Source organism: Ogataea polymorpha (assembly GCF_001664045.1).
Source record: "Ogataea polymorpha strain NCYC 495 leu1.1 chromosome Unknown OGAPOscaffold_3, whole genome shotgun sequence".
Lineage (NCBI taxonomy): Eukaryota > Fungi > Ascomycota > Pichiomycetes > Pichiales > Pichiaceae > Ogataea > Ogataea polymorpha.
Genome location: NW_017264700.1, coordinates 763,683 through 780,960, shown reverse-complemented (window position 1 = coordinate 780,960; position 17,278 = coordinate 763,683). Strand labels below are relative to the sequence as shown.

Below are 17,278 nucleotides of genomic sequence, written 5' to 3'. Positions count from 1 at the left end.
TAAAAAAAAAAAGTTTCGCGGAGAAATCCGTTAACTATAATGCCGAAATTATATATCTTCATCATCTGAGCCGTCAAATCGTAGGGACAGCTCTTTTTGCTCTCCGGGACCAAACCATCCGTCGTCTTCTGAATCATGCATCTCATCCTGGTCCGATTCCTGGTCCGAGTCCAAGTCAGACGTGCGCTCTAGAACTCCGCCATCTTCATGTCCATCGATCTGCGTGGCGGGCTTTTTCTTGTCTGAACTAAGATAAGAGTAGAATTGCTCGGATCTGACGCCGGCCTTGACCACGTCCTTGGCCACTCTGTTCAGGAATCTTTGAACCAAACGCATCGAGGTCACGAATTGTTGTCTGTTCTTTGTGATATATTTTCCATGCACGCGTAAAATGGTAGCAATCCACATCAGATTGAACTCGATATGCTGGCTCTCCATCAAAATCGAGCCGATAAACGAAAACAACTTCTCCACATATACCAAGGGCAGATCTCGCACAACGAGCGGAATGTCACCGACCTTGATGGCTTCATAAACCTTGTGGATTAGATAAGTCTCGTTCAGTCTGAATGCCATCACCAGAGCAGTCATATATTCCCCGTCCTTCAACACTGCAAGTGTGGCTTCAGGGGTCACATCCACGTCCAAGTCAAACGGATCAAACACCAAACTGTCGTCCACGCTGTAAATCAAAAGACCTTCGGTGGAGGCACAGGCAAACGCGTTGGCCGTTGGAGAAAATTGCACGCTAGTGACTCGAATCTCGGGCCGCGAGGCTCTTGCCGACGGATCTCCTCTATTGGACCCTGGCAGCGAGAAATCGGTACGTCTTCTCTCCTCCAAATCGGACAGTTCTCCGTCGTCGTCTATGAGCTCAAGCGGCCCACCGTCAGTCATGTTCTTTGAGTTCAAAAACTGCAATGTTCCGTTTAATTGCATATTCTGCGAGACTGTGAACCGCTTAAGAAGCACTTCATTGGGAAGATCATAAAGACATATCGAGTTATTGTTTCCGGCAGCAACCATAGACAGTCCGTCAAAACTGTAGGCGATAGTGGAGAAATATTTGCCTCTTGCCGAATTGGCAGCAACAAAGCGGTCTTCCACGTACCGGCCTGCTACTATATGGTTCTTTCCGTCAATTTGTCTCACCTGCTTTCCCTGCTGCACGTCCCAGAACGTGATTTGTCCGTCAAGCGTCGAGGCAGCGACTTCCTTGGAATCTGGCCGCATGGCCAACGACAGACACTCGTGTAGCACATCAAAAGGCTCACTTGTCTGGGTTCTGCTGAATATGTCCCAAATCCTGATCGTTTTGTCCCACGACGCACTGGCAAGCAATGGGGAACCCTCGCTGCCAAAGCTCAAACACGACACTGGGCCTTCGTGGCCAGCCAGTTGATCAAGTAACTGTGCTGTCTGCACGGACCAAACCTGGATGTTAAACTCGTCAAGCGAGCCCGCACAAACGATTTCTCCGCTCGGATCAACCGCAAGACAGCTGAACTGCCTTCTGGTGGTGGACGTGAACACGCGGAAATTTCTATATCTAATCAAGTCCCATGCTCTAACTGTACCATCCAAAGACGAGGAAAACATCACCTGGCCCTTCTTTGCAAAAACAACCTGGGTCACAGCAGAAGTGTGCTCCTCAAAGGTGGCCAGACAGAATCCAGAAACAACGTCCCAAATCTTGATTTTTCCGTCGTCTGAGGCGGTTACAATTCGGCTGCCATCTGGAGAATACGCAAGACAGTTCATTGCATCAAAATGTCCCTGTTGTTTGAGAATATACGACTCTGACTGCCATTCGTAAACAAGCAGCTGTCCGAGTTTCTTAGACCCAAAAGCGACCCACTCTCCCGTCGAATTAATAGCAACAGTGTTGACGGCATTGAATCCCATCGATAGCTGCTGGAGCATGGTAAAACTAGGCAGGTCGTACAGGCGAAACTCTCCGTTGGAGAAGCCGACAATGAGCAGGTTGGATGGAGCATGGAACGTGGCACATTTAACGTTGTGGTCCGAGAAGAAGAAGTGCTTCGAGATAATTCTCCAGCTCATGTGTTTCTGATCTTCAGCCAGCTCCTCCTCTCCAGGTCTTTCTGTGTACTCCCATCTGAAAAGAGCTCCGTCTTTGGATATAGTGTATATTAGTTCCTGATCCTTGTCGAAAAACGCCTTAATAACGTGGTCTCTGTGTCCTGCCAAAGTCATTTTCACGTCCCGATCTTCGCTGTGTAATGAGAAAATCCTGCTTGTTAAGTCTTTACTGGTTGACAAAATGTATCTGGAATCGCCAGACCAGGAAATGGACGTGATGTCTGAGTAGTGTCCTGCATACACTCTATGGCGAACAAAGGGCGCAAACTGACGGTCTTCAGCAACGTCTGGGGTTTTCCAAACCTGGACGAATCTTCCGGCTGCCAGAGCGAAATGGGTACCACTAGGTGAAAATTGCAGATCGTGGACTTTCTCTTTGAAATTAAAGTGGTGTAAAACGGTGCGGGCCTTAAAATTTACAAGAATGGCTCTCCCATCCACATCAACAGAAAGCAATAGCGTTCCCTGCTTATTCAGAGCAATGCAGGCGATGTTCTTGCGATGTTCGTAATCTAGAGTGAAAGATTTATTATTCACCAAATCAAACACAGAAACTCTATTCCCCACCGGCGAAAGCAACATTGTACCTTCTTCGTTATAGATAATGTTACCTTGTCGATAGACAGTTCCCAGAAGGTTTGAGAATCTGAAATCAGACTTCATGATGAATATGTATAGTTAGATTAGTGGCTCTAAAATTTTTTTTGCGCACTGCCAAACTAAAAAAAAATCTGAAAAATAATCTAAAAATTATTATCCAAGTAAAACCATCATGTCTTTGTCTGCGCGGGTAAAGAACATGAAATTCATGCGAATGGCCGACGAAACGGAGGCCAAGCAGGAAAAACTACAAAGCACTCCGAAACTCACGGATCTGAGCGAGTGGAAGCTGCCAGTTGCTGATATGATCCGCCAGAGAAGTAAAGCGCGAAGAAATAAAATACGCAGGGTCGGATATACACAAGTCTATCAAATGGTGGATCTCATGAGAGTGTCTGGGAGGCGCAACAACGCTTCAGGGCCGGCAGAGGCAGAAGTTGAGCCAGAAGAGCCAAAGACAGAGCCCAAAATTGGACTCACAGCATTGCGAGCTAACAGCAGTTTTGTGAAACGTAAAGAGCAAGACGATGACGATTTCCCAATGAAAAAGCGCAAGAAATAGAAGCCAGTTTATTTCTTCTTTTTCTTCTTCTTTTTGGCGCCCGCTATCTCGAATCCGCCCTTCACTATTGCGTCTCTGGCACACGCATTAATATGTTTGAATCTGTCGGGGCCAATATGGACACCTCCAAACCATCTTGAAACTACAACCATCACATTCCAGACGTCCATGATGGATAGAAGATGCAGAAGCCGTCCACCTGCTGCTGTTTCTCCGTCATCGTCGCAATCCTGATACTGTGCTCCCGTTTCTGGGTCTTTGATTCGCCAGGCAGTCATATTATGGTTCGCTTTGGCCACTTTACGGTCCTGCTTCAGCAGTTCCAGGTACTCAATGGCTTTTTCAACCGAATCTACCGAACGAGCAAAACCAACAAAGGTCGATTTTCTATCGCTAATGGCTTCGGAAATGGACCAATTAGCCAGAGGATCCAGTGTCTTTGGTGGCCTTTGCTGCTTCGCTTTGGCCTTTGCTCGTTCCTTCTCCTCATTGTATGTATAGTCAACCTCATATTCGTCAACACCTTCGGATTCGTCTTCCGGTTCTGGATCACGCTCAAAAGTAGATATCTCCACATTGGCGTCTACAGCCTCCTCCTGTTCTTCGTCCTCCCCGGAATATAAAATCGCATCACACTCAGTAAAGAAGTCAAACACACACACAACCCCAGGTTTGAAGATAGAGTCGAGCACTTCCTGCAAAAGTTGAGCCACATGCTTCTCGTCAAATCCCCGTTTGTCACATTTGACGTTTAGAATTTGAGGTATTTCCTCCGGATACTTCTCGGGAAACCTGATGCGAATGCTAATGTATTCGTACTTGGGTATTCGGAAACGATAGACTTGCTCGCTTATGAAGTCATAGCACCCGGGAAAAATGGCCTCCAAGGCATCAAGTTCGTCCTTCAGCTCCTGCGATATCATCAAATCGGATAAATTTAAATAAAAAAAACTAATTCCAGATCATGAGCGTAGAAGAATTGAAAAACCAGGGGAATCAGGCATTCAAGGCTGGAAATTACAAGGAATCCGTCAGGATATATAACAGTGCCATTATGCTCGACCCAGGAAATGCAGTCCTTTATTCTAACAAAGCAATGGCTTATATTAAATTAAAAGACTGGCACGGCACTTTGGCTACCTGTAACCAGGCGCTCTCTTCCACCGAACCTGATGACAAGACTAAAATCAAACTATTGTGGAGAAAGTCAATAGCCCTGCAAGAATTAGACAGGTTTTCGGAAGCCAAAGATGCCTTGCAAAAAGCCATCCAGCTTGATCCAAATAATAAAACTTTGACACAGGATTTGGAAAGCCTAGAAGATAAAATCAAACAACTGGACGCAGAACTAATAGAAATTCCGATACAATTCGCAGACTCGCTTCCCCCAAAGTACATGCCCAGAAAGAAATTCTTCAAAGTGGAAGAGTCTGATATCCCACCAGTGCCAGAGCTAGAACGATTTCCTCGCTCTCCAACTGCATTGTTCCTTTCTGAGCTTTCGAAAAAACAGCCTAGCGAGAGGGAACAATATTATAAATACGTGCTTCAAATGGACAGCTCGGTCTATACTGGCTTGTTTGAGAGATCAGGACTCGACTCAAATTTCTTGGAGTTTTACGTGGAAGCTGCAACAAATTACCTTGCATCATCAGACGATCGATTTCTAGAAAACATCATAAAACATCTGGAAGCCTTTGTGAAAACTCCGAGATTTTCAATCGCGTCAATGTTCATTTCTACATCACAGGTTGACACACTATTCAACTTGCTCAAGGCAAAAACGGCTAAAGATTTAAGATCAATTTGGACCTAGTTTAGAATAAACAGAAATATAGGATGCTCAGAAAAGATTTAGCTGTGCTTCTTTGGAGATGAATAGTTCTTCAAGCCTTTCCTTTTGTTGATAGTTTCCTCAGGCTGCAAAAGAACGCCGATTATTTCTGGCAGATAGTCGTCGAAGTCAACTCCGTATGTTCTGGCCAAGATTATTGGGCACGCAATTAGGAACACAAATACCACCAGAATCAACATCAAAAGCACAAAATATGCAACCGTGATTTTTGTTCGAGCCCTGCGCTTTCCAGGTGAAAAGACAGGTCTTCTAATCTGATTCCGAGGCTTCAACCATAGCAGGAGGTAAGAATGACAGCTATCGATATATGGCACGAACAAGAATGGGAACAAGCACACCAAAATGAAATGAGAGGTGACCAAATCGCACGCGAAAACTGAAAGCTCAATGACCTTACAAATGAACTCTCTTCCAGGCTGGGTTAATGTATGGCAGCCTAGGCCAGACGTCAACCATTTTCCAGACCACCACGACCGATTGGACTTATCGTGTTTGAATTCGCGGCTCAAAAACACAATAGTAAGAAGCTTAAAGATAACGCTTTGCAAAAGGAATGAAGCACAGATTCCCAAAATCGATTTGGAAATGTCCCAATTTTGACACAGCAACATGAACTCAAAAAATGCGAAATGATTTACACATGCAAGGATATGAGCAATGTTGGCTATGAAATCAGGGAACTTCTTGAACATGTGGCTCAACAAAGGCCCTAATATTGTCGAAATAGGGAACAAGGCCAACAGAATTCCTATGTTGATCACAATTGGACCTAAGGTAATGACAGCGAGTCTTAGAATTGAGTTCGAAGGAGGACCACTTATATCCTCATTTTGTGAATTTGCAAACAAGTAAGCCACGATTACAATCATGGCAGCCAGCAGACGAGAACCCACTTGAGTTATCAATGCCGCTAAGAAAGATGGACGCTTGAAATCAGATTCTAGATTATCGCTGCCTTTACCCAACTTTTTTCTTTTTGCACCTGTAAGTTGCATTCTTGAACTCCTGACATGTGTAACCCATGAGTCTTTCTTATAGAAGGAATTACCACTGGTTAGCCACGTCAGGAAATTCTTGTAATCAACAAAAAACTCCGTGAATTGGAACTGGTTTGGATTGAAAAGGAATGGCGACAAGAAGAGCGCAATTGCCGTACACCAGAAATACAGCAGTGCGACGTTCCACATGACCAATGAGCAATAAAGTAGCATCAAGAACATGGTAGAGGCAAAATAAAGACTCTCAAAGCAAAATCTGCTATAAAGAACTGAGAATGAAACTCTTATGGTAGAAAACCCTCTTCCCGTGGCAATATACTTTGCTCCACCAATTGCAAGATCATTAACAAGCGACTGAGCATAGATTCGGCACACAAAGACCTCAAAGAATGGGGACATGGACGCAAAATGGCGTGAAATTCTGGTGAAGCATTTCCATATTCCTCTCTCCGTCAGTTCTTGGACACATAGTGGAAGAAAAGAAATGGAAAAGACTATGAAGATCGACAAGATACATCTTTGCACCCATGCGATGACAGGAATAAGGCTGACACATCCTGCAGGTAATCTCAAATCTGTGATAGGTCTATCCTTATCGTACTCACAAATAATGGAGTCATTTGTCAATGCTGCCAGATTGATACAGAACAACATGAACATTTTCAAAGAAAGAAGAATAAAGACGTTGTTCAAGTGAAAGCCTGGATGTGCATAATAGAAGGAAAGGAACCTATCCAATGGCAGTTGAGTTCCCAGGTAGAAATATTCACGTGACAACATTTGTTCTCCCATTCCTGCTCCGATCTTAGTTGTAAAGTTGAGAATTGATCCAAATCCAAGATCTCTTCCTTTTCCGCACTGGAAATATTCACAATGTTTTATTCTTCCTCCTCGCAATAAAGCATTCATGCCCGCATAAATGTCCTCGTTCAGATGCAGACCTTTTTGCGACTTCGAGACACCGCCTCTGGTTGTCATGAAAATAGAGCTCAAAAAGTCAGGGTGCCCATAGTGGAGCTTTCCTCCGACATAAGCCAGTGTCCGAGCGAACAGAGTTCCAAAAGTTTGTTCTTTACCTGCTGCCACATCACCGAGGACTCCAATGTTTTCTGAGAAAATATATTCTCTCGTTCCAATGATTGCAACAGGATTCTTTGGAAACAAAAGGCTTCCACTAATGTTCTCGATAGGCTCGAGGTAGGGATCGACTGGTGGAGTAAGCTCCTCAAATTCAGCAAGTATACTTCTGATTTTGATGCACTCTTCCAAATAGTTGTCCTGATTGGCATCGATTAGTTGAATATATTCTCCTCTGCAGAAAATCAGGCAATGATTTTGGTTATCCGACTTTCCGTCACCAAGAATTGGGTTTCCAGATAGTTTAATTCGGTATTTTGGCTTTCTTGTTCCATTCTCAAGAATATCACAGCTCCCGTCGATCAAAGTCGAATAATAATTCATTTCATTTGTTTCAGGATCAAGATCGTAATCAATATAGGCAATCTGAAGCTCGGGATAAGTTCTCAACAGAAACTCTTTACATTCGTCTTGTTCGGCATTAAAGTCTTTCAATTTTTGCAGCGACACCACAATTCTGAATTTTCGTTGTGCTACTACGCTTGCCTCTTCCATTTTCTGCTCTTCGGTAGGCGTGTCTAAGTTTTCAGCAGCATACAAGAGCTTCAATGCCCGCGAATAATTCATGAACCCAGATACAGTACGATACAGCGTTTGAGACCTCAAAGAGGCCCAAACACGAGTTCGTAGAATATATTCAGGGGTAGCAGCTTTGAAACCGACTGAATAAAAAGCCAAATCGTTATTCGCTTCAGCTGACGCATTACCTGTGTTAACTTCTGATTCTTTGGCCAGCAGCTTAGTGTCTCTCACAAAATTATACCATTCAAGAGGATAAAGCTGTTTCAAGTACTCCAACAGAGTAACGTTCGAGTATTCATCTTCTTTTTTAATGATCTCTTGTAAAGACAACGTGATTTTCTCGGAGTGATGAGGAATGAGAACTGAAAACGTTGGCATCTGATCTATTGGTAATGGCTTGGGAATAGGGGTGGAAAGAGAATGTGCGAAAAAAGTAAGTCTCCTGCTTGCCTCTGAGTTTGGATCGAGAACTTCTTCTTTCTTATGTGGACTCTCACCGTCTTCCTGCTCCATGAAGAACCTTGGCTCAGTCAACAGAACATGCCCATCCGCAGTGGTGGCTTGCTGATAAATGAGATTTTGAAGATGGTCGATAGACAGCAAATGCTCTCTGTACATTGAGACCACAATAGAGTTCCATATTTGACAAACCATAGCTTTACGTTTGGAAACATTGCTAGCAGAAATACTCTGTTGTGAAAGAATCTTGGATGCGATGCGCTTTGGCAGCCGAACGAACATGTTTCTCCAAGGGGTCCATATTGATACACCGCAGTAGAATGAGCGACATACAGAGAATGCAACATTCCAGACAATGTACCAGAGGTAAGTGTCAAGGAAAAACAACAGCAGATCTGTAAGGATCATTAAAACGAGAATGATGGATGCTTGCCTTTCACATAAAATTGAGCCGAAGTATTGCTCGCCAACACATCTGTTTAGTTTCATCACACTTAGTTCACGAACGGGATCCCTCAAGCTCAGGGTTAAAAAGAAGTATGACTCAATAAACTTGGAGATTAGGACTCCAGCCCATAGCCCGTATGAAGCTAATAAGTTCTTACCTTTAAGCTCATGGAAAGAGTCGGTGAAGTATTTCGCGGGAAGATGATGTCTCCGTCTTTCAGATCTGACATTGCCGACCAAAGAAGACAAGGGTACAACAGATTGATATGTGACGATAAAGATGGAAAAAAGGAACTGACTGATGGAAACAGTCAAAGTTATCGGATTATCAACAGACATATCTGACCCAAGAAAGATGTAGAGTGATGGACACAGGTTAACCGCAAAAAAGGTGAGAGTTAGAAGGAATCTCCAAAACACCGATTGTGCACCTATCCAGTTCCTTGGGACGAAAATGGCTTCACCTAACAAGGAGATCAAATTTATGAACGAGACGGCACATCCTGCCAAAGACAATGCGGACAAAGTTGCTGAAACACTCGGCTGGTTATCTTTGGAAGGGTCGTAGTCTTCCGTGTAGAAAGTGTAAGAATTGAAGCACGTGTAATACCAGAAGACACCAATGTGGATGTTCCAGATTCTGTTGAAGTTGACCAAAATGTGAGCCCAAGTTCTATGTTCTTGATATGTTTTCTGAAATGCCTTTTTCCACACAACTCTATTCAAGTAAAGGAACCGTTCACAGGGCAGAAAATCCATGAGCTTCTCATTACTATCCAGCTTTATTTTCTCCAGGCCTTTGCGGTACCAGAAAAGTTGATTTATGTCGTCGTACCCTATGATTTTAGCGTGATCTTTGTCACGCAAGATCCATTTATCTCCAATCTTCTCATATAACTGATCACGATAATAGTTATATAATGGAGTAATAGCATGGTCCAAGAAACTATTTGTGATGGGCTGTATCTCCTTTGTGAACTCCAAGGAATAGAAGATGTCCGCACAACATTTGAAAATGAAACAGAGACATTCAGGCATGAATCTGATGTTGTTTGCTTCACCCCAACAAAGGAGATAAAGGGCCAATTGAATTACACAATCTTCCGGGAGAAACGAGTTCATTGTTTGAGACCACCGCAGTTGCGAGTCATCCAAAGAATAGCTAATGTTCTTGGATTTCTGATTTGCAAATCCTATGGTGTCATCGATATCCATCTGTGAGCCAAAGTACCATTTTCTGTAATTCGCGTTTAATCCACCAATATAGTCAGCATGTAAAGTTCGGAGTGCGGTTGCAGGTCCCATTCTTGCAGCTCTGGAATCTAGCATTCGCATCAAGTAATCGTACATGTTCTTGGTATTGTCGTGTTGAAACCCAAAGATTCGAGATAAATGAATAAAGATGGACTCAATGCGCTGTTTCGTAATAGGGACCTCATTATCAGGGGTCCAGGATGGGTAGGGATCATAGTAGTTTTCGTAGAGATCCGTGAGTCCTCTCTCTGCCAGGGTCTCACCAGGATTTTCGGCCTGAGCAAAGCTTTTGACTCCAAAAACATCACCTAGTCGATCAATGTTGTTCCATCTGCTAGTGTTTAGGTAGGGTGTTTTGAACGCACTGAAAGGCTGGGTAGTTTTCTCACTCAACGGAGAATTCAAGATTGGCGAAGCAGAGTCTGTGGACGGTAGTCTTTTATTTGGCGCTATAGGAAATCATGTTAGTATCTGGTTTTCATGGCGCAAGTTGAAGGGTATATGCTTACAGTTTCCGGTACTTCTCTCCTCATCGGTATCGTCTCTCAAATTGTAGGCGTTAGACCTATACGCTCTGGCCCGCCCATAAGTGTAGTTGAGCAGATCGTCGTCGTCTTCCTCACTGGAGGACCCATCAGAGATCAACTTCAGTTGCCTGTTGTAAGACATTTCAAGAAATCTTAGCGGACTCTAGCTATCACACAGGTATGCCAAATATTCCAAAAGTTGTCCTTGTGAGATTATTTAAACAAGAGGGAGGAAAAAGCTAGGCCCCCTTTCAAAATAAAGGATCCCCAGGTGCGAGGGGTGCAAAGGGCAAAAGCCCAGAGGTTTTTATTTTTCCAGTAACAAGAACACGTCCTTAGGAAAAATAATTTAACGTCGCCATGCCATTTGACGTTTCTCTATATTCTATACAGGCCGTTATTTTACTGGATAATACTGGCAAGCGCCTTTTTGCCAAGTACTACCATCCACCACACGGCCAGGCCACAGAAGAGCTGGCCACGAACGAAAAAAAACAGTTCAGTTTCGAAAGCAACCTGTTCGGCAAGACATACAAACAAAACTCCGACATTATACTCTTTGAGAACAAGGTGGTAGTGTATAGGGAATTTGCAGACGTGATTATATATATGGTTGGCGATCTGAACCAGAACGAGACCTTGATGTACAACGTTCTGCAAGGACTGGTGGGGGCCCTGGAGATCATTCTGAGAAACCAAATCGACAAAAAATCCATACAAGAAAACTACGACATGACGATCCTGGCGATTGATGAAACTGTGGACGACGGAATTGTTCTGGAGACGGATCCAAGTGTTATTGCATCCAGAGTGTCCAAGCCTCCTACCGAGGACGTGGCCAACATCAAGATTGATCTTTCCGAGAAGGGCCTGCTCAACGCTTTCAACTTTGCCAGAAAAAACATTTCTGACCGCTTACAACAAGGTTTCTAGAGTAATGAATTGAGTTGACTATTTCTTTGATTTCTTAACCGGATTTTTCCCCTTGTCGGCCGCAGCTCCGGCAAGCTTCAATCTCGATGCTGTGATTGTCAGCAGCGCGTCCTGCTGATTAATGTTCTCAATCAGGTTTTTAGAGTCCGCCCAAGGAGCTTTGTCTTTCTGTAGCGTCTGAGTTTGCAATTGCAGAGCTCTGACGGCTTCAGACAATGCCTTTCCTTTTTTCAGCGGACCTGGCTGCGCTTTCACTTTGTATGTGTACTTAGACAATGCGCTGTAAGGTGCAAACACCAGAATACAGTTCACAATGCTGTCCGATTCTTTGGGAGCAGGAATCAGCCCCGAGATGATCTCGTTGTACGGCGTCGTGTCCGTTTCCTCCGCAGAATCCTCAAGCTCTCCAACCAGCTTCTTCAGAAGCCGTATATCCTGCTGTTTCTTGCGCGTCTTTCTGTCCAGGCCTCTGCTTTCGGGCTGTGTCTCCGGATTCTCAGTCTGTTCTTTCTTCTGCTTCAGCGTTCCCAAAGCTTCCATCCTCAGACGTCTTTCCTCTTCGTCCTGGTCCTTGTATTTCTGCTTGATCTTCTTCAGTTTGCTTTTCTTTCCTCTGACATTCGTTTTAATCATGTTGTCTACAGAGTTAGCGGATTCCTCTGTTTCAGCCGTCTCTGCCGCAACAGACGGCTCTTCATCCTTTTCTTCAACATCCTCCTCTTCCACGTTTCCTAGCTTCTCAAGCATGGAAGTCAGCTCCTGGATTTTCAGCTCCACACTGTCATCCTGCTGCGCAATCTCGAGCCCAACCTCCTGGATTCTGGATTTCGCGAGATCGCGATATTTTCTAGTGGTGTCTTCATCGCCGAGCCACAATAGGCCAAAGCCCATAACGAGCTGGCATGGCGGAAGAAAAGTCTTCTCGCCTTGGATGTTGAGCATTCCGGCCGGAACAATGCTTCCGTCAAAATCTTTTTTCGACACCTGCGTTCCTTTCACCATCCACGGACTGGTCACCATTTTATTGTCCCAGGCTTTGGAGGCGGACAGAGAGAAAATTCCTGCTTGGAGCAGCGTGCTTGGCGGAATGTCCTTGTTTTTAAATGGATTTTTCACGATGACTTTCAGACCGTCCAGATCGTTCGAAACGAGAACGTCGTTGTTTTTATCAAAGTACCGGTAATAAATAAGATCAACTTGGGTATCGTCGCGCCCAGCAATGCACAGATGATTGTCGCTGGTAATAAACCACCAGAACTTCTCGAACCAAAACTTTGCGCGGATCTGCTTCAGGCCGCTTGGCTCCTGTGATTTTTTCTGCATGCGCTTGAGATCTTGCTGTATGGTCCTTTCTGTATTCTTTATGGCGATGGAGGCACTGTTTCTGGTTTTATTCTGCTTGTCTAGGGCCGCTCTCATGGCGTCAAAATATCTCGTGGCATTGGCGTACGCCGACAACGACAAGTCGATGGCAACGGCAACCGGCCCGCTTTCCTGCCTTTCCTCGCTCTCACTATCGCTCTCTTCCTCGATGTCCGGCAGAAGGACAGTTATCTCGTTCTTTGCGAGGTTGAGCGGCAGCTTGATCATGTTGGCGATAGGATTTCGTCTCTTCTGTTCCATGGCCACCAGTTTCTCTATATTGGTCCAGTCCATCTGCTGATCCAGCAAAGCCTGGACGCTTTGTTTGCATTGCTCGATTTGTTCACTATGGAGCGTGATCAGCTCGCCCTTCCTGTAGTTGATCGCTTGCTGCTCCTCTAGGCGCTGCAATTTCGTCATGTGTTCGTCCTTCACGGTTTGCAACCGTTTGGCAGCATTTGCCTGCTGCTGCTGAAGTTTGAGAACAGCTTTGGACGACTCGAGAGTGCCAAAAAACTTGTCTAGCGTTCGATTGTAGCCCTTGACTTCCTCAACCCTCGTATTCTCCTTTTTCTTATGCACAGGCTCGAACGGATGGAACTCGTCATAGACATACTCGAGGTTGTCGTACGAGGCCTCCTCTTCCGGCCTGAAAAAGGGATTACGTTTGCCGATGATGTAGCCTGAAAGCTCGCCGGCGGGCATGTTTGTCAGTCTGTGGAACTCCTGCTCACACAAATTGACAGCAGCGGTCACTTGGGCAAGCAATTCCTCGTCCTGCACAAGTTTGACGCTGCTGGAGGCCGGATCTATCCCGTTTTTGGAGAGCTGGATCTGGATCAAGTCAGACGACAAATACGCCGCGTTCAGAAACACCAGCTTGGCAATCGACGGAACCTTGGACGTGTTTTCGGACGCAGACTTGGCCCAGTCATATATCTCGGCCGAAGTGTAATTACGAGGTTCCAACCGGCCTTGTTCCTCGAAAAGCGAGCGGTTGAACATGCCATACGTGACACCAACGGCATATCTATCGTTATTCTCGTGTTCCTCGACGAGTCTAAACAGAGACAGGATTCTGCGGTCAGAATCTAGCAGAATGATGTTTCCCGCGCTGAAAAATTCCAGAACCAGGTAGTACATACCGTCCCCAAACTCCAAAACCACGACTCTATCGTTGCCGACCTGCTTGATGTTCGAGAGTCGCCGCGACTTTAGGTGTTTTCGGAGCTTGACAACAAAATTGGAGGGTTCCGGAGCCGTTGGGCGCTGAAACTCGGTCAGATACAGCTTGAAGCCACTCTCTATAACCACATTGGCCTTCGAGTCAGGAACGCTGAACCTGAGAAGAAAAGAACGCGGATTGGCCACCAGGTTGTACACGTTCTGGAGACGATGGCCCTTGATGGCATGCTCTATCTCCTTGACGAGGACTCGAATATCAAATGCACTGACTCTCTGCTTCATAGTTTGCCTTGATGGAAAATAAATGTTTCTGACATAAGCAAATATATATAAATCTGTTCCAGATCTTGTTTCACAACCATGGAAAAGAAGATCCAGAGAGTAGCCGACATTCTCAAGAAAGACGACGTCAAGGTGACGTTCTTTGTTGGGGCCGGGATCTCCACCAGCTGCGGTATCCCTGACTTCCGCTCGCCAAAGACAGGACTGTACTCGAATCTCAAGAGGCTCCAGCTGCCTTATCCGGAGGCGGTGTTTGACATCGACTATTTCCGCAAAAACCCCAAGGCGTTCTACACGCTGGCAGAGGAGCTGTATCCGGGCAAGTTTGTTCCCAGCAAGTTCCACTACTTCATCAGATTGTGTCAGGATAAGAAGAAGCTGAAGCGTTGCTACACCCAGAACATCGACACGTTGGAGCGCCTGGCGGGAGTGAAGGACGAGTTCATTGTGGAGGCACATGGCTCGTTTGCCAAAAACCACTGCATCGACTGTGATGCCGAGATGGCAACAGAGGAGCTCAAGGAGCAGATGAAGAGCAAGATTCCAACGTGTGCCAAGTGTGAAGGCTATGTGAAGCCGGACATTGTGTTTTTTGGCGAGGCCCTGCCGCCAAAGTTCTTCGACACCTGGGAAGAGGACTCGTCATCAAAGATGGACCTGGCTCTCGTTGCTGGCACCTCCTTGGCGGTGTATCCGTTTGCTGGTCTTCCGGCCGAGGTGAGCAGAGATTGCACGAGAGTGCTGATCAACAGAGAACAATGCGGCGATTTCAAGACCAACCCGCGCAAGTCGGACATCTTGCTGCTTGAGAGCTGCGACAAGGTTGTCGAGCAGCTGGCTAAATTGCTGGGATGGGAAGAAGAGCTGAATGCGCTGGTGGAGCAGGGACGAACGGCCCTTAAATACAACAAGCTGCACATTCCAGCGACCGAGGAGGAACTGGAAAAGAGGGTGCTAGCGGAGGCAGAGGCCATCGCAAAGGTGGAAAGAGAGGAAGAGGCAAAGGAGGAGGAAGAGATCGACCAACTGGCGGACACGCTGAAAAATGTCAAGGTGGACAACTAATTTACACTATTTATCAGCCTCTCTAGTGATCGATCAGCTTTTTCATACATATCTCATACGCCATCCGTCTTCGCAAGTTCTTCATGTCCGACTGCGAAAATAGCAGCGGGCGCTCTCTTGAGACATAGTCGACAACCGTGCACATGAACACTCCACAGTCGAAACCGTTTTCCTGCTTGGGCGTTTTCATGGAGTCAAAGTGGTCGTATAGCGAATAGTCGATGCCATTCATCGAGTCTCCATACAGCTTCCTTGTCTCGTTCACCATATAGTCCTCCAAGTTGTACAATATATCGTCGCCGCTTCCATAGAGTGAATCATAGTATTGGAACGCTTTTTCCTTATTATTGATAACGCCCAGCGCCCAGTGCGATTGGTTCAGATTTATTGGCACAAAAATATAGTCCAACTTGGTGACGTCGACCTTGGCGCGCTTGGTCCATCTCCGCACCGAGTTATATCCTCTGGTAGATAAATTCGAGTAGAAATGGGTCGAGAAAATGTGGATCTGCGGTAATGTCGTGGGGTGGCTTTTTGCGCGCTCGTTGATCAGGCCCATATAAAAATCAATCACGTTATCGTTGAGCCATTTCCTGTCGCACAGTGTCTTCAAGTCTCTGGTGTATATGTCGATGTTGAACGCACTGCACACCAGGAGCTGCGGATTGCTGCTTCTCCAGAACTTCTCCACCGTAGCCAGCTGGTCGGCGCTCAAGGGTGTCACTTTGGCATAGTCTCTGGACTTGGTGAGCTTGATCAGTTCCTGCATCTTGGTACGCTCTTGCATTATCTTCTGGTACTCCTTGAAGAGCTCTGTGGACTCCAGGTTCTCCACATAGTCGACGTTATCCTTTTTCAGCCATTCCAGGTCTCTGAAGCGAGACGCTCTCCTGTCGCGCTTCCGATCTTCCTCCAACGGGAACATTTTCTTGATCGAGTTTGTTAATTGAGACGCTCTGTTCTTTAACTCAGAATCTGCGTCGTACGGCTTTTGCTCCTTGTGCTCTTTGTAAGTCTCTGGCCGGCCAAAGTTTGATTTGAGAAACATCGCCTCAATATTAGGATTTGATCGCACGTTCTTGGGCTTATAGAAAAATGTTCCGTAGTCGCGCGCTGGAGCTTCCTCCTTGGACTCGTTCAGCTTGCTGGCCAGCTGACCGATCTTGCTATTCTTGCTAACAACGATGCTATCGTCCACATGCTTAACTTCAGATCCTTCCATCGGGGTGGAAACGCTACTGGGAACCAACTTGTTGAACAATTCAACTATTCCGTCCACCTCGCGCTTGATCGAGGTGTTTTCCACTTTTTTAGCGGTCTCTGGCGTAGGGATTCGTTCAATCAGTCCAATCAGGTGTTTTCCGCCGATACTGAGGAAGAAGACCACCCAAAGAGCGGTTTTCTTGCCGAGTTCGTACAAGATTATGAACAAACACCTTAAGAAATCGATAATGTCAGTTTCCGGTACACTGTGGTCACGCTTGGCCGAGTTGGCCAGTTTCTGCGGATTGATCGTTTTGCTCTCAAATGCCGAACGCTGAGAAAACGAGGGAATGCGCGACGACGGGACAAAGTTGTCGTTCAACATGGACTCCCGGGGAACAAAAGGGAGACTGCCCGTGTTGGAGTTCGCCGAAAGTTGCGGTGGCTCATAAAGGCTGCTGGCGTTGCGGAAACTGGGCAGATTGCTGTACGTGAACGATGGGGCAGAGGACGGGAGACGAGAGAACATCGAGAAGTCCCTGCCTGAAGCCAGGAAGTTACTCTCGTCGCTTGTGTGCCGTCCTCCGCGGATTTTCTCGTTAATGTCGTTGAAATCTGGCATACTACCAATTGTTTATGTTTATGGTGTCCAAAGCTTTCTGTCTTATACTGCGACACTCTGACACATCACTTGTGATACATCAAGCTACTTTTTTTTTTATCCCAGCAAAAATAAATTGGTGTATGGAAGTCCTGAATAGAGGTTTGTTATTTCCTTCAATAT

The 17,278-nt window shown here is 45.7% G+C and overlaps 8 protein-coding genes across 8 annotated transcripts; 3 read left to right on the top strand and 5 right to left on the bottom strand.

Moving 5' to 3' along the window:
• Nucleotides 1-16: 16 nt before the first annotated feature.
• Nucleotides 17-2,700, bottom strand: OGAPODRAFT_16203 (uncharacterized protein). The gene has a single exon (XM_018354254.1). It carries the CDS (start codon nucleotides 2,683-2,685, stop codon nucleotides 49-51), a length of 2,637 nt encoding a protein of 878 aa, XP_018211516.1. The 5' UTR covers nucleotides 2,686-2,700; the 3' UTR covers nucleotides 17-48.
• A 573-nt stretch (nucleotides 2,701-3,273) lies between these two features.
• Nucleotides 3,274-4,188, bottom strand: OGAPODRAFT_99467 (uncharacterized protein; the record flags this gene model as incomplete). Its single annotated transcript, XM_018358090.1, has 2 exons — nucleotides 3,274-3,717; nucleotides 3,853-4,188. 2 exons carry the CDS (start codon nucleotides 4,186-4,188, stop codon nucleotides 3,274-3,276), a joined length of 780 nt encoding a protein of 259 aa, XP_018211515.1.
• Nucleotides 4,189-4,229: 41 nt separating this feature from the next.
• OGAPODRAFT_93574 (uncharacterized protein) lies at nucleotides 4,230-8,598 on the top strand (the record flags this gene model as incomplete). Its single annotated transcript, XM_018357370.1, has 1 exon — nucleotides 4,230-8,598. The coding sequence occupies one exon, from the start codon at nucleotides 4,230-4,232 to the stop codon at nucleotides 5,079-5,081; it is 852 nt and encodes a 283-aa protein (XP_018211514.1). The 3' UTR covers nucleotides 5,082-8,598.
• On the bottom strand, nucleotides 4,703-10,606 carry OGAPODRAFT_93573 (uncharacterized protein; the record flags this gene model as incomplete). Its single annotated transcript, XM_018357369.1, has 2 exons — nucleotides 4,703-10,386; nucleotides 10,447-10,606. 2 exons carry the CDS (start codon nucleotides 10,604-10,606, stop codon nucleotides 5,120-5,122), a joined length of 5,427 nt encoding a protein of 1,808 aa, XP_018211513.1. The 3' UTR covers nucleotides 4,703-5,119.
• Nucleotides 10,607-10,824: 218 nt separating this feature from the next.
• On the top strand, nucleotides 10,825-11,397 carry OGAPODRAFT_48014 (uncharacterized protein; the record flags this gene model as incomplete). Its single annotated transcript, XM_018355568.1, has 1 exon — nucleotides 10,825-11,397. The coding sequence occupies one exon, from the start codon at nucleotides 10,825-10,827 to the stop codon at nucleotides 11,395-11,397; it is 573 nt and encodes a 190-aa protein (XP_018211512.1).
• A 34-nt stretch (nucleotides 11,398-11,431) lies between these two features.
• On the bottom strand, nucleotides 11,432-14,226 carry OGAPODRAFT_76113 (uncharacterized protein; the record flags this gene model as incomplete). The annotated part of the gene is made up of 2 exons (XM_018356129.1): nucleotides 11,432-11,508; nucleotides 11,637-14,226. 2 exons carry the CDS (start codon nucleotides 14,224-14,226, stop codon nucleotides 11,432-11,434), a joined length of 2,667 nt encoding a protein of 888 aa, XP_018211511.1.
• An 81-nt stretch (nucleotides 14,227-14,307) lies between these two features.
• On the top strand, nucleotides 14,308-15,105 carry OGAPODRAFT_43625 (uncharacterized protein; the record flags this gene model as incomplete). The annotated part of the gene is made up of 1 exon (XM_018355457.1): nucleotides 14,308-15,105. A coding segment is annotated over one exon (798 nt), but the record flags the coding sequence as incomplete, so codon positions are not given.
• OGAPODRAFT_16199 (uncharacterized protein) lies at nucleotides 14,514-17,112 on the bottom strand. The gene has a single exon (XM_018354253.1). The coding sequence runs from the start codon at nucleotides 17,021-17,023 to the stop codon at nucleotides 15,314-15,316; it is 1,710 nt and encodes a 569-aa protein (XP_018211509.1). The 5' UTR covers nucleotides 17,024-17,112; the 3' UTR covers nucleotides 14,514-15,313.
• Between the last annotated feature and the right edge of the window lie 166 nt (nucleotides 17,113-17,278).